Here is a 14,183-nt window from a genome sequence, read left to right as displayed (position 1 = left end):
AAGAAAATGAAATGTGATTCTATGAGATTTGACTATTAAATTTTGGGAGATTTTATAATATTTTACAAAACAATACCATAAGAAAATCAGATCAATAGTTGCAACTATGTCCTCAGTTCATGTAAAACTTAAACCCAGAAACTGATCAATAGTTGGATCAATGGTGATGTTTTTTTTTAATATTAAAAATCACATTGGAAATATAAAGTGACAGTTTTGTGAAACAAAGAAAAACTCCCAGAATGACACTCTTTGTGAAACAGAGGGAGAATTATCTTTTACTCCCTCTCCGTTTCAAAATATAGGATGTTTTAGTAGAAACACGCTTATTAAGAAAAAATTACTTTTAAAAAGTTGAACCAATCATAATCAAGACTGCATAATATAAAATATAAAACTAGTCTAAAAGTTGCATAGAAAGTTGGAAACATCCTATTAGGCCTGGGCAAATAAACCGAATCCGAGGAACCGACCCAACCCCGACCCGCAAAAACCCGACCCGACCCCGACCCGCTTTTGTATAAATAACAAATCGGTTTTCGTTTCCAAATACCCACAGGTATCCAGTGGCGGACCTAGGAATTATTCTTAGGGAGATCAAAATATTAATAGAATAGCAAAAATGTAATACAGCAGCATCGAACTTAGATTGGGGAGGTCAATTAAGAGCTACTTAACTAATTCTGCCAAAGAATCATACATTAATTAGCTTACAAAATCTCTTTTTTTAGTATTTCACCAGGTCATCTGACCCACCTTCTCCTCACGTGGGTCCGCCGTTGCAGGTATCGGATATTACCCGAACCGAACCCGAGGAACCGATGATATCTGTTTGAACTCGAGGACAATTATACAGCATATACACCTTATCCCTTATGAATCGGCGATGATTTGATTTCATAAAACCGTTTACCTTATTCTCCCTCTCTGAATCCTTGTGAATCTTCCTAAAAAATCATAACCATGTCGAACTTGCCTGATTTTGTCCGATTTCAAGAATCTTTTGGTTTTATAAACCAAAACCCATCCCCAAAACCTAAGTCCGCCGTTAGCTTCATTGTTGGGTTTACTAACATTTGTTTTTGTTTGTTTTCAGAGTTTCAAAATGAAAACAACTAGAACTCAGAGACTCATGAGGAGACATTATACTTGGCGATAAGTTCAGCTCTTACATATTTTTGTTCTTTCAAGTGAGGTTTAGTTTTTAAAATGTTTGGTTTGATGTAACATGTCATAATCTATGGATAATGTGTTAAAGGCTGACATGCTGGGATGATTCTTCTTTCTTTTTTTCTTTCATTTGCGAGACATGCTTTTTTTTATTGGGATGTTTAAGTTTTGTTTGCTTTGTTGGGATGTTTAAGATTCTAAGATATGTTTTTCTTTGTTGGGAGGCTTATTTTGCGAGACATGGTATGTGTTTGAATTGTTTTGCAAGACATGATATGCTCAGTTTCATTTGTTTAAGATTTCATGTTATGCAGTTTCATTTGTTTTTTGGGTTATTCGGGTTTTTTGGGTACCTTTCAGGTTTTTGTGGATACTTTGGATATGTTTGAGTAGGTATTATCCCTAACCGAATATATTTTGGATACATTACAGGTTTTTTAAAGTCAATACCCAAATAACCCGAACCCGAGCATAACTGACCTTGACCCCGACCCGAAATTATATGAACACCTGTTCGGATCCTATATTCGTAAACCCAAAAACCCCGAACCCGAATTACCCAAACCTGACCCCGACCCGAACATCCAAATGCCCAGACCTAATCCTATATTATAAAACAAAAATAATCCTCTAAACATCTTATATTATGAAATGGAGGGAGTATTTATTTATTTTCTCTTTGTAAAGATTTCTTAATGAAGCAAATGAATTAACGAAAGGAAACTTTATATAATTGATAGAACAAAAAGTTCACTTACATTGCATACAAATGCTGCGGGTGTATGTACTACCTCTAACGTGTATATAAAAAAAAGGGTCAACTAAAAAATCTGATCTTTTGCTCTAATAAACCCCTAACAAAAAAATTGAAGTGTGTCAAGTCAAGTCTGTTCAGAGAGAGGACTGGCCTAGAAGCAGAGTATGCCACCAACCGCATGCAATGTTTTTGGGGACACAATCTTTGATTCTAACCTCTGATGGAGCATTCCGGTCTATCACATCTCCTAGACCCAACTGTTTCAGACAAACAATGTCGTCAGTAAAGTCCACATTAAATGGAACAAAACAATTTCTAGAAGTAGCTCGATATGGTCTGCTTTTTATTACCTGCCCATATTTGTTCCATCCCCAGCAGAATACTTTCCCTTCATCTGCAATTACAGCGGTGTGACGAGCACCGCAGGAGATGGTTTTTACGTTTACCTCTTCCAAATTTGGAGCCTCCAATAATTTTGGAAGAGTCTGAAAATTTCAAATCGGTTTTCAAGTTTAATGGCATGATCTTCAGAAACAATCAGCATTACTAAAAAGAGACAAGGAAACATATATAGTTCAAGATTCTACCTCAGCTTGATCACAACCAGTACCTAACTGTCCAAATTGGTTTCCACCAAACGAATACACATCCCCATCAGATGAAGCGCATATCGTGTGCCATAGACCTGCAGCCACTTCTTCTATTCGGATTCCCAACAACGACGACACACATGTTGGACTTAGTTCATCGTCTGTACTTCCTTGGCCACACTTCAGATAGCAAAACAAAAAAAAATCAATTACTTCCACATACCCAACAGAAAGTGCAACTATTAGTTGCAGATATATAGCAAGAGAGGTTTTAGATTATCTTTTGCAGCCTTATCTTAAATGCAGACTAGCATTTTTCTCTAGTTATATGTTTTGATATAGAGTAGTATATAATATATTTTGACAAGCTTAGTTACACAATGATGATTAGATCTCCTCAACATGTGGGTTCAGCTGAAAGCAAAAATCTCAAGTCATTCAAGTTTCAAGCATATATGCTGTAATATAGAAAGCCAAGGATCTGTCCAACTCACCTGTCCATAAAGCCCCCAACCAAACGTAAGGAGCGCTCCAGTATCTGTCCACGAAAAAACTAGTTACAAATCATTCGTATAATATGCATGACAAGTATTATGCTTCTGATAAATTCTCAGATAACTTATGTCAGACTCTTTTCAGGTTAAAGGATCGAGGATTCTAGGAGTCTGTTCATAGTTTTATAAGCAACCTAACAAATGAACCTTAATCAAGGCATAGTACAGAAATGAGATCAAATTTCAACACCCTGATTACAGAGTATAAAGATTTTATTTAAGGTTGAAACAAGTTGTTTTCAGTGATGTCGATTTAAACACTCATATATGATAGATGACTAGCCACAAAAGCAATATGGTGAGAACAATACCTGTAATTACAGAACTGTGTCGCCCTCCACATGCAATTTTTTTTACATAACTTCCAAGAACTCGGCCGCATTGCACTTCTGAACTCATGTTTACACCAGAAACGGTGCCTTTTCCATAAGAAGAAGGCTCGATACATGGAATAGGATGAGGAGAGGAGACTAGGCGTACACGGGAGCCCAATCCAAGCTGTCCTTCTCCTCCATAACCCCAACCCCAAACTTGTCCAATATCTGGACTTCATGTAAAATTAGGATGCATCAAGCGTTTATGGTGTAAGAAGCTAGAAGCTCTTGAGAGATACATTGACTGATTATTTCATAAACAAAATATAATGATTGGTGTAAGAAGCTGAAAATTTCACCTGATAGTGCTAGTGTATGACGTCCACCAGCAGCAACACTTATAATCCTAACACCTGGCGCCAAAGATACAAGACAAGGCAATGCCGAGAGCTCGTTGTTATCAGACTGTGATGAATTCTCAGCAGCTTGCTTTGCTTGTGAAATCCGCCTTTTCTTCGTTGTTTCCCCTCCACCTCTAGCTTCACTCTGAGAAGACGTTCCACCACTAGATTTTTTCCCTTGAGAACTTGGACTCACTGCAAACAAAAAAAAAAAAGAAGCACCATTCTATCCTTCACATTCATCCTCAAAAGTAAATAAATTTATAGATCTCACTATGGTCTAATAGAAAACAAAAGGAGAGTAAACCTTGCTCTGCTGAGAAAGATATGTTTCTTTCACATGAATCTCCCTCTACTTGACCAAACACTCTCCCTGTGGGTATACATTCCCTCCATCCCCATGTATAAACTTCTTGATTCTCTGTATCCAAAAGAAACAAAAATTATTAGTTCAAAATCAATAAAGTAAAGAACTTGGAAACAGATGTGGTCATATAATGGAAAATGCAGACCTGTGACTGCAACACAATGAGCCCATCCAGCCTGAGCTTTCTGTACACAAACCTCTGGAGGAAGAGGAAAAGGCTCTGGAGTTTCCTATTTATAAAGCATATATAACTCAATTTTAGTATCCTCTGTACCATAGATTTCTAACACACAAAAACAATCAAATGAACACAATGCAGAAGAAGAAAGATAAAGAGAATCTCTAACTAACCCCGTGCTTCCCAGATGTCACATAGCTTTGACCTAGATCATCAGTCGAACCCCATGTAATTAGCTTCCCTGACTCTGATTAAGCCAAAAAAAAAAAAAAGAAAAAAAATCTCCAATTCAATTGAACAAAATATCTCCAATTAGATACATTGTGAAATTGAAAAATTTATTCGGCAAACCTGCAGTAGCCATTGCGAAACCGCAACCACCGCCGGAAACATCTTTCCAAGAGCTTCCAACTGCCGATGGGATCTTCACTTCGACGGGTGACATCAGAGGAGAACGTTGCGGCGAAGCTCCGGGTAAGTAACCCCACATGTACACTAGTCTTTTACCAGCTACTACTACTACTTGCTCATCCTCCTCCTCTTCCTTCTTTGGTGCTGCGGCGGCGCTAGGTCCTCCAGTCTCCAGTTTTCCCCCCTCGCCATTCATAATTTTACAAATCAAAACGAAAGCAGAAACGGAACGACGAATGGGAGAATAAAAAATATCAGTTTTCACAGAGAAGTTGACGTGTATATATATATGTATATGTATAGGTTGATAGGCTCTTTTTAATTTAATCCTATGTAGTTTTACTATCTTTGATTTAACCCCCCCAAATTTTGTTTCCTATCGTAAAGACCCCCACTCTATAGTTAAATCGAATGCTCAATAATCCATTTACGTAAAAAGTCAATTCAACTACTTCTTCACAAGTATATATATAGGGAGGGTGTAATAAAATCACTTTAGTCATTACAATTTTCTTAATTTTTAGGCAAATTTGGTTTTCATAATTAACCATGTTGTTTCTCTCTAGAATAATTATTCTTTGTATCCAATATTCTTCCAAAATTCTAAATATTTTTTTTAAAAAAAATTCAAGTTTTATATTTAAAAAGTCTAAAGAATATGTGTTGCTTATGAGCTAGGAATATGAGTTTGCCAAAACAAAATTAAAAATAAATAAAGCTAGTAACATGATTAGACAAATTGTTCAGTGCATTTGCAGTTCCAAAGAATTTCTTAAAAATGTCTTTAATAGATTATCAAAGACATGATATCAACCTTCCAATATACCATATACATATCAACAAATGTAATCATCTTTCTCACCATAGTTAAAAAACCTACAACACACATCATCTTCAAATCTTTTTTAACTTCTTTCACCCCTTTACAATCACTATTACATCCTTGATCTCATTAGCTTCAATAAAATCCGGTTTTTCAAATAGGATTCATCTCCATATCTTTCATTAATTAACGTTTTTATCTTCTCGTTATGTGCTTGAGTGATAATTGAATCAAAATTTGCAATGATATATATTACTAGCAATTGATCCGCGCTACGCGCGGGAGTTAGACGAGGGTTTTTTTCGGTTGTTTTGTTACTTTGTTGTTGGTTATATATTGTTCCTCTTTACGTCTAGTTATGTTGTTCGTATGTTTTCCTTTGCTCTTTTGTTGGTTTATTTTTTTTTTTATATTTTTTCAGCTAGCATAATGTAGTCATTTTTAAAATTTTTAATAAATTTAAATTATCATGATTATTTTTGTTTTCAAAACATATAAAATTAGAAGTTAAGTTTGTATAGTAATAATTGTTGTCTTGCTTTAGTCATTAGTTGTGCTTAATTAAAATTATTTTTTATTTTGTTATTGGATTGTTATTTAGTTTTATTATATATGGTTGTAGATAATCTTTTAATTATTTTATTATTTTGTTAGTAATTTGTGTGAGTAATTTTTTGTCAATATTTTTGTATTTGTAGTAATGAGTTTGTGGTTTTTTAAAAGATTTATAGCAGGTATATTTATTTTAATAATTCAAAGTGGGTGTATGAGTTGTGATTAGTTTTTTATGTTCTAGATGAGTTAGAATTGGGTTGTTTTGGATGTTTCTTATCTAGTGGGCTTTTGTAAGATAGCCTTAAAATGTTGGGGTCTAATGGGTCAATTTTAAAAATTTAAACAAATTGGTAAAGTAGTTAACGTGAGGGGGAGTCGCATGTGGGTTGACATTGGTGTCTGCTGCATCTTAGATCTCGCCGGCTACCGATGATAGCGAACCAATTTGGAGTAAATCCAGTTTTATAATCCTTTTTTGTTTCCGAGTGAAGAACATAATCCAGTTTGGAACTCTGATTTCGAAGGTTCTTCTTCTTTTTATATCACCAATTGTATCGTTGCGATTTCCTGACTGTTGCGTGTTTGATCGGCTGCTTATGTTCTCGATTCCGATTCGTTGCTGCAAATGCTGGTCTAATTATTTTTCTCGGGCGATGTATGTTATTTGATGTGTTAATTGTGAGTTGCCGAAGATAAATGTGAGTTGATTCTCTTTTCGCGTAAGTGACGAAGTAAATTGTAAATGATTTTCTTTCCAGCTTAGATCAAGTTTTTTTTTCTTAGTGTTTTAGCTATCTTATCCTTAATCCGTTTTGCATCACCATATTTTTTTTTTGTTTAAACAACTTTGATCGGCCTCTGTTTTTCTTTATTTGTAGCCCAGCTTATCCTTCCAAAGATTGCCTTTCATGTTTTTGCCCGTCCCTAACATTATAATTCCATTAAGGTAAATATTTTTTCGAAATATATGTCTCCTGCTGTTCGTAATTGTATGAATTCGGTACTTGAGTTGTTTGCTTGTAAATTTTCTGCAATTACTATGATGTTGTGTTCCACATATCTGTCGCTAAGGTTTATGCCGTTGAGGTCCTTCTATCTACTAATTGTCGGTAGTGGTTTTATGGCGAGCAGACCTATATTGATGTTGTTGTCAATTTGATTGTCTGGGGGTGCTGTTGGAATGTGTTGTGATGCTTCGCGAGCTAGTGTTATCTTATTTTGTTTGAATTTAAGTTTCTTTTTTATACTTTTATTTATGTTTGTTTTTTGTGTTTGGTTTTGTATATATTCGTTTCTATGTATTGGTAATCAATATGAAAAAGAAATAGAAATGCTTTTATTCGAGTTGTTGGAAATGATTTGCTCATGATAACATTGGTAAACCTTATAGTATAAACGAACATGATGAATTTGATCATTTGTTTGTAGTGGTAGCAGTGGTCACATCTATTTTCCATGTCATTGATGCTACAGTTGATTGTTGGTTGAAATGTGGCCAATGTAGCGTAGTATCTTAGTAGCTTTTGTACTTTGACTCTGTGTAATGCCCTCTTGATATTTTTTCAGCATTGATCACCTTTTGTTTTGTTTTCCTTCCAGCCTAGCTTATCCAACCACATCTTTCCTTCTACTATATCGCCCCTGCATAATTTTACAATTCTATAAGGTAGATACCATCTTTGTAATTACCTTCTGCTGCCTTTTTCAACTCCAAGTCTGCTTCTGTGTTGTTCTTGTGAAAATACTCTTGTACTCCTTTGATGTAGTGTGCCTTCACATTTCCACTTGCTATGCATTTCTCCACGAGGTCTTGGTATTTGGTAATTGCTGCTAGTGGATTCATAGCTAGTGGCCTTAGGTTGATTTTCTTGTATACTCTATTGTCTTGTGCTGCTTCTGTTAGTTGTGGTGATGCTTGCATAACATGTCTGACGGTTTTGCGTAAAATGAGAGCAACTCTTGAGATGATATCTCCCAGGATGTCGTTTGGTAGTTCATTAATTGAGTAATCTTTCTTTTGCTGCATTTTCATAGTGTTTGCTCTGAATTTCAGTCTGGATTTTTAAGAGCGTACTTTATAGGCTGGAGCAGTTACGTTTGTGTTTGGTTTTCCCTAATTGTTGTCTTGCTATTATATTGTGTATTTTCGGCGTTTGATATTGACAATTTAATTATTTTTTGCTGTTACTTATAATCATTATTTTTAGGTGTTATTGTGTGCGTAAATGGGTTGAGTGGGCTTTGTTTTAATTATTTCTGTAGTTGAATATATAAGACGTTTCTGTATGTGAATGGGAAATTATATCTATTAATATGCATTATTAAACATGATTATTATTTCAGTAATTGAACATTATAATTTCTGATTAGTATTCTATAATTTATTTGGCGTTTGTTAATTGTCCGTTTTATGTCTACGTTCTTTACCCTAGTTTTATCCCTCTTAGTCTTTCAATTATGATATGATTGTGTGACTAATTGTGGTTAGTGGTGTTTTGACCTTTAACATTTAACATTAAACTACCGTGCATGTAAGAATTATTAATGTTTTCTTAATAAGACCAGTTCACTCATTTGAAGTAGCCTGTCCAAACATGTGTGTGAAATGACAAGTTTTGATCCAATCCCAGTGAAGGTTCTCAAGACACCTGTCAAGGTACGACAACTTTAGGATGTTCCTTTATCCTTTGCCCTGACAATGTCTATCCCTTGGATTCTTGTAGCTAGTCCAAGACACTTCATTCTGAACTCAACCATCAAGCTGAGCTTTATATAATTAACAACATCAACAAGTAAAGCTTCTCAAACGTTTAAGTATCATAATTTCATCTTTTTAAGTCATTGACTCTTCCTAGGACCTCGTAAAACTGTCAAACATTATTATATTATCTTCAAGAGTTCATCAATCATAGAAATATATATATGACAGTGATGCGAAGACCAACCATCAACGATTCCATTACAAAAAAAAAACTTAAAGATAGCACAAAATGTTTCAGGAGATAACAAAAAAAAATAGTAGCTAACATGATCCTCGCTGTCTCTATCCATATTTCTCTGACATTGCTGGACATTCGCTTACACAAGTAAGATGGCATTTATACATCCGTCATTCTCGGGGTTGTTCGTCACTTGAGCGTATTTCCCTGAAGTCAAAACAAAGAGAGTTAAGGCACTGCCAACACATTTTTTACAGTTTGCACAAGGGTCAGTCAGTATTTATGTCCTCACTTACCCCAAACAACCTTTCCAGCTGGTGTAACAAGACCAAGCTCACTCACATTGACCTGAAAATCAATTCACATATTGAGATATTAGCACCTATAGCATAGCTGAGATAAGCGAGACCTTAATATGTATAGAGCTTGGGGACTAACCTCGACGATTGTTCCCCTAGTCATGACACCAAGTGATGTATACATGGGACCGTTGGGATTCTTCTTAACTCCAATGATCTCAAGACAGAGAGTGCATTTTAGTTCAGGGTGAGTGACGTGGGCCTTGGTGAAACGCAGACCAGATGGACGGATGAAACGCTCGTACTTTGGAGGTTTCCTTGTGAAAGCAGGTCCAACAAATGTAGCTTTTGTAACCATCCTCTTCCATTGTTTTGCTGTAGTTGATGCAAAAAGCATTAACATAGTTGTAAGCAGACTATTTAGTAACAAATCAAATCAATCCACAAAGTAAACTCCAAATCTATAGTCTATATAGTCTAGAGTAAACTCAATCTAATAGTCTAGAGCCAATTCCTGAATCAATAGCCTCTATATGATAAGGCGTGTTCAAACATAGAGTGATGAAAAAACAAGTAGCTAAATCAGGATACGAAAAACAAAATACATACTTTTTCGTTTCCTAGATCGGATCACTCAGAACATTTCATCTTCAGCGACAGGACGGACCTGTAAAAGGAAAGGGCTATTAGCTGCCAAGAGAGAAGAATTTAAGCTTTACCAATATGTTAAGAGTTTCAACACTGAAAAACAAATACAAAAGCAGAGAAATATATCACCTTAGGAAGAGGAACCTCCCATTTGCCAGCTTTCTCTTTCCTCTTTTGTTTAATTGTGTTGCTAAGAACCTAACACCCACAAAAACACACTTGTTAATGTAATGCCTCAATCAAGTTTCAGAATTATAGAAAATCTCAACTGAAAAAGAAAAAAGGAAAAACAAACCTTGCAAGAAGGACTTACGAAGATTTTAGGAAGAAGTAGTGGATTGTACATTAGATGCGAGAAGATGGAACAACATAATTAGCCGTTTCAAACAAAACCGTTGCGACGGTGACGGAATACATAGAAGGATGGGTGAAAGTGTAGAGGAGTGGAGAAATTGAATTTGAATGGTTTCCGTAGCAACATTAGATTCTGAAACGCCATGGATCTCGAGTTAAGGAGGGGAGACACGTCAGAAGGTGGAGCGTCCCTGTCACCGCCGAGGAGAGACTTTACGCCGACGATATGCATTATTATTAGGTTTAGATGGATCTAAAAATGTTCTGGGCTTGGAAACTTGGGATAAATTAAGTAGAGCATTTTGTTAGTTTTATGATTCTTTAGTGGGCTTTTCAATATCCATAAAACCCAAATTATTAAAACAAAAATGCTGAGGTGGCAGCACCATGAGTGAATAAAGTGAACTTTATATATATAGATACACTAGATGTAAGTAGACATAAATCAAAATCACTAACTATACATAGGAAAAAATTAAATTACTATCTAGTTTGTCTTTTTCTATTCGAAGAATAATTGTCTCAGGTTCCAGGTGAATTTTTATAATTAATCTGATACACCTGATTTTGTTGGCTGATATTAGAGGGAAACCGTATTTGATTTCCAAGAGTTGTTACTTTGGTGAGAACCAGAACCTCAACAAACTCATGAGTTTTTTCACCTATAAACTATACAAAAAAAAATAAATAATAAATTAAAATATTGTAATAACTAAAAAGCTTAGATATTTAAAATTAATATTATACATAAATCATAGAAACGATCATAGAAAAACTGAATTTGTATTTCACATTTGTCACTAACATTATCTTTTAATTAATTATATACATCTGCCACTTTTACACCATGTTAAGTTGATGGTAATATTTTTCACTAAGAAAAATCCACATGTTACCAATATAATTTATGCACTTAACAAATTATCTGAGTAACAGTTCATTAACATCTTCATTTATTGTAGTTCATGTGAAATCATGTATATTGTTAATACATAATTTCAATTAGTATCATTTATCTTTTTAACATAATTTAATTAATGCAACGTAATCTTTTCTAGTAGAAATGATTATAATTAACTGAAAAAGTTAAGATTTTCTACCATGATCATAACTTGGAATTGTCACAACTTGTTGTTGGGTTTTGGTGGATAAACATTTGAAATATCTTAGGGGGGTGTATTCAAATTGACATTTTAAGTGATTTGTGTGAAATTTACAAATTCGATGTTATTCAATCATGGATTTTAAAAAGTCTATTAAAATCCACTGTTATTGAACTGATGATTTAAAAATCTATTTTAAAATCTATTAAAATCCCTTGTTATTGAACTGATAATTTAAAAATCTACTTTAAAATCTACTGTAATTCAAAACAGTTTTGTGGATTAGGATTTTAATAATTTTTAGGGTTCTGGAGGATTCTAGAGGATTTGTTTAGTTAAAAATACAGAAATCCAAATCTCATGGTTTTAGGTGGGATTTGAAAGAATTTTACAGAAAATCATATGAACTTCCCTAAAATCTATCAAAATTCTAAATTTACTAAATCTCATCAAATTCTCCAAAATCATGGTTTGAATACACCCCCGGGTTAATCAAAAACAAAAGGAAAAGGAAAAGATATGAAATATCTTGGGAAAAATGTCAGCCAAGTAAAATATTCTTTGGAATATATATATGCGATATTTGTTGTAAGCCAAGTAAAAATATCTCGTTGGAGTATGTGGACCAAAGTCTTTTACATGATGAAATCCATTTTTGTTAAAACGTTATCTACAAATATATTTCCCAAATTAGGCCTTCCCTTTAGAAAGTGTTTTAGACACGACCTCGATCTGTATTGACTAATAATATGGTCATGGATAAGGAAATGACAAAGGAGAGTTGGGTTTACACGTTGATCCAAACAACAGGGGTGAGTTGCTTAAGTAGTAATAACTTGGGGGTTGGTTCCAAAATAACGCGTTAAACGTATCATTATTTGGAAAACGAGAGTAGCCACGTAGGATAAATCACGTGGTGGTGAACACATAGGTGGCGGAGTACTAACCACTAGTTTTATGATGGAATCTAAGCCAAGAGTTTGTGACGAAGTTTCTGGAAGCAGTAGTGTGGTCATGGTCCATAACATACGTCGGCCAAATTAGCTAGTGGGGCTTGGTTAATGACTGTGATGACACGTTGCAGGCTTTGAGACGATGAATCCTTCTTTAAGCCAAGTGACTCACCATGTGGGACCTTTCAAGAACCTGATCCTAGCCATCACTCCTTGTCTCTTTTTTTTTTTTTTTCTCTTTTTCTTTTCAATAGTGTTCTCCTTTTGTGAAGAACATATAATAGTATACAATACGCGAGAAAATATATTGTATATATTTTAGATATCATTTATCGAATTGAAAATCCAAGTTTTTGACATTCTGTTTTAACTTTTTATTTTTTTCATTCCATCAGTACGTGCGAGTGATCAGAGTAATCAAATAGATAAAAATCACAAATTATGTGATTATCCACATGTTCATGCGTTAAACAAAGGGCATGAAGAAGGTACACAAACCAATCCATGTGACAAAAAAATCACACGTTAGGTGTGTATTTAAAATTGAGAACCATCACTTTCAACATTTTTATATAAATCAGCCTCAAGAACATATAACCCATGCCTATTTCGACAATAGAAGCAAAAGACAACAAAAAAACAGAGGATTCTTTTTTGATACAATAATTAATAATATTATACGGTATATATGGATCTGGAAAATGGCAAGAAGAACAGTGAAGCGAGTGTGTTTCAAATGCCTCTTCATTACCCACGATACTCTAAAGAAGATTACCAAGACATGCCAGAGTGGAAGCTCGATAGGGTTTTAGCAGATTACGGTTTGTCTACTTATGGTGACTTGGCTCACAAGCGAGACTTTGCTATGGGAGCTTTTCTTTGGATTTCAACTCGTAATCCAAAGCTTTATCAAGACAAGGCCAAGGCCATTAACTCCAAACTGAAGAAAGCTACAAAATCAGCTCATGCATAAGGTTTTTACTGGCTACTACTACTACTACTACCTAATGCTTACTAAAATGATGTAATAAAGAAACATGTAAATCAGGATTCAGGAGTTTCGTATAGCAATGTTTGGGAGCGGTTAAAATAAATAACAAGGGTCAGAGATGTAAATGGTAGTTTTCTGCCTTGTGAAAACATTTTCAAAATCTTATTATCTTCATTTTCACTCGCCTGTTCGCTTCTGCTACAATATAGACTTTGGACTTAGAAAATCGCTCTTGAACAAACCAAAACAGAGAACTAGTTGGGGGTGTGGCAACAGAACCACAAGGGCTGGTCTTGAGAATCTCTAAACTATAACATTTACGATTTGGGACTAGAGTTGTATATCAAACTTCGAGACTAATTCTCTTAAAGATTCATTAGAACGATTGCTTATTTGGTCTGCTCTAATTTTCTTCAATGTAACCAGCTAAAAACTAGTTAATCCTCCTTATCTATTTGCAAACTTTTTTATTAAAAAGGGGACAAAGTTTTATGGGTTTGAGATAAATCTTAGGGCCCAAGAAGCAGCGCATACTCCACCAATGGATTTTGTCTTTTGTTGGCAACAAGAAACCCATCAATTGATTAAAGAAAAGTTTTTATTAAAAAAAAAAAACTTTATCAGCGCTGATCTATTTTACTTATTCGTTCATTTGTCTTGAAGACCACACTAACAAGAAACTATCGTCTCCTTTTTTTTTTAACGATTTTAAATGAAATATAAATAGTTAAAAAGGGTTGTTGGAGCAAATCTTTTCCGAATCAGTATATATATAG

The 14,183-nt window shown here is 34.6% G+C and overlaps 2 protein-coding genes and 1 pseudogene across 4 annotated transcripts; all 3 read right to left on the bottom strand.

The window, feature by feature from the left end:
* Positions 1-1,879: 1,879 nt before the first annotated feature.
* Positions 1,880-5,033, bottom strand: LOC104712196 (ultraviolet-B receptor UVR8-like). 2 transcript variants are annotated; one of them, XR_015565176.1, is made up of 11 exons: positions 4,683-5,001; positions 4,505-4,578; positions 4,299-4,383; positions 4,094-4,207; positions 3,745-3,981; positions 3,383-3,613; positions 3,012-3,055; positions 2,895-2,931; positions 2,515-2,697; positions 2,278-2,412; positions 1,880-2,184 (listed from the first exon to the last, which is right to left on the bottom strand). XR_015565176.1 is itself a non-coding variant. In XM_010429036.3 (10 exons), exons 1-10 carry the CDS (start codon positions 4,936-4,938, stop codon positions 2,062-2,064), a joined length of 1,482 nt encoding a protein of 493 aa, XP_010427338.2. In that variant the 5' UTR covers positions 4,939-5,033; the 3' UTR covers positions 1,880-2,061. The 2 variants fall into 2 exon arrangements, 1 of the variants encoding a protein (XP_010427338.2); XM_010429036.3 differs by lacking the exon at positions 2,895-2,931 and having other exon boundaries at positions 4,683-5,033.
* Positions 5,034-7,771: 2,738 nt separating this feature from the next.
* On the bottom strand, positions 7,772-8,146 carry LOC104715685 (F-box protein At2g35280-like). Its single transcript, XM_010433074.1, has one exon. The coding sequence runs from the start codon at positions 8,144-8,146 to the stop codon at positions 7,772-7,774; it is 375 nt and encodes a 124-aa protein (XP_010431376.1).
* A 1,028-nt stretch (positions 8,147-9,174) lies between these two features.
* Positions 9,175-10,592, bottom strand: LOC104712192 (uncharacterized; annotated as a pseudogene). The gene is made up of 6 exons (XR_015566267.1): positions 10,422-10,592; positions 10,136-10,204; positions 9,968-10,025; positions 9,498-9,733; positions 9,356-9,407; positions 9,175-9,266 (listed from the first exon to the last, which is right to left on the bottom strand). The product of XR_015566267.1 is annotated as an uncharacterized LOC104712192 (transcript).
* Positions 10,593-14,183: the final 3,591 nt, after the last annotated feature.

This window comes from Camelina sativa, chromosome 9 (genome assembly GCF_030686135.1).
Source record: "Camelina sativa cultivar CO46 ecotype springtype chromosome 9, ASM3068613v1".
Taxonomy (NCBI): domain Eukaryota; kingdom Viridiplantae; phylum Streptophyta; class Magnoliopsida; order Brassicales; family Brassicaceae; genus Camelina; species Camelina sativa.
This window is presented reverse-complemented; position numbering and strand designations above follow the sequence as displayed.

Excerpts from the sequence above, each read along its gene's own strand:
- LOC104712196 (XM_010429036.3), bottom strand. The coding sequence starts at position 4,938 with ATGAATGGCGAGGGGGGAAAACTGGAGACTGGAGGACCTAGCGCCGCC. Across the intron at positions 4,384-4,504 it reads TGACATCTGGGAAGCACGGG|GAAACTCCAGAGCCTTTTCC; the intron begins GTTAGTTAGAGA and ends CTTTATAAATAG. Across the intron at positions 2,185-2,277 it reads GATGGAACAAATATGGGCAG|TTGGGTCTAGGAGATGTGAT; the intron begins GTAATAAAAAGC and ends TGTCTGAAACAG.
- LOC104715685 (XM_010433074.1), bottom strand. The coding sequence starts at position 8,146 with ATGCAGCAAAAGAAAGATTACTCAATTAATGAACTACCAAACGACATC.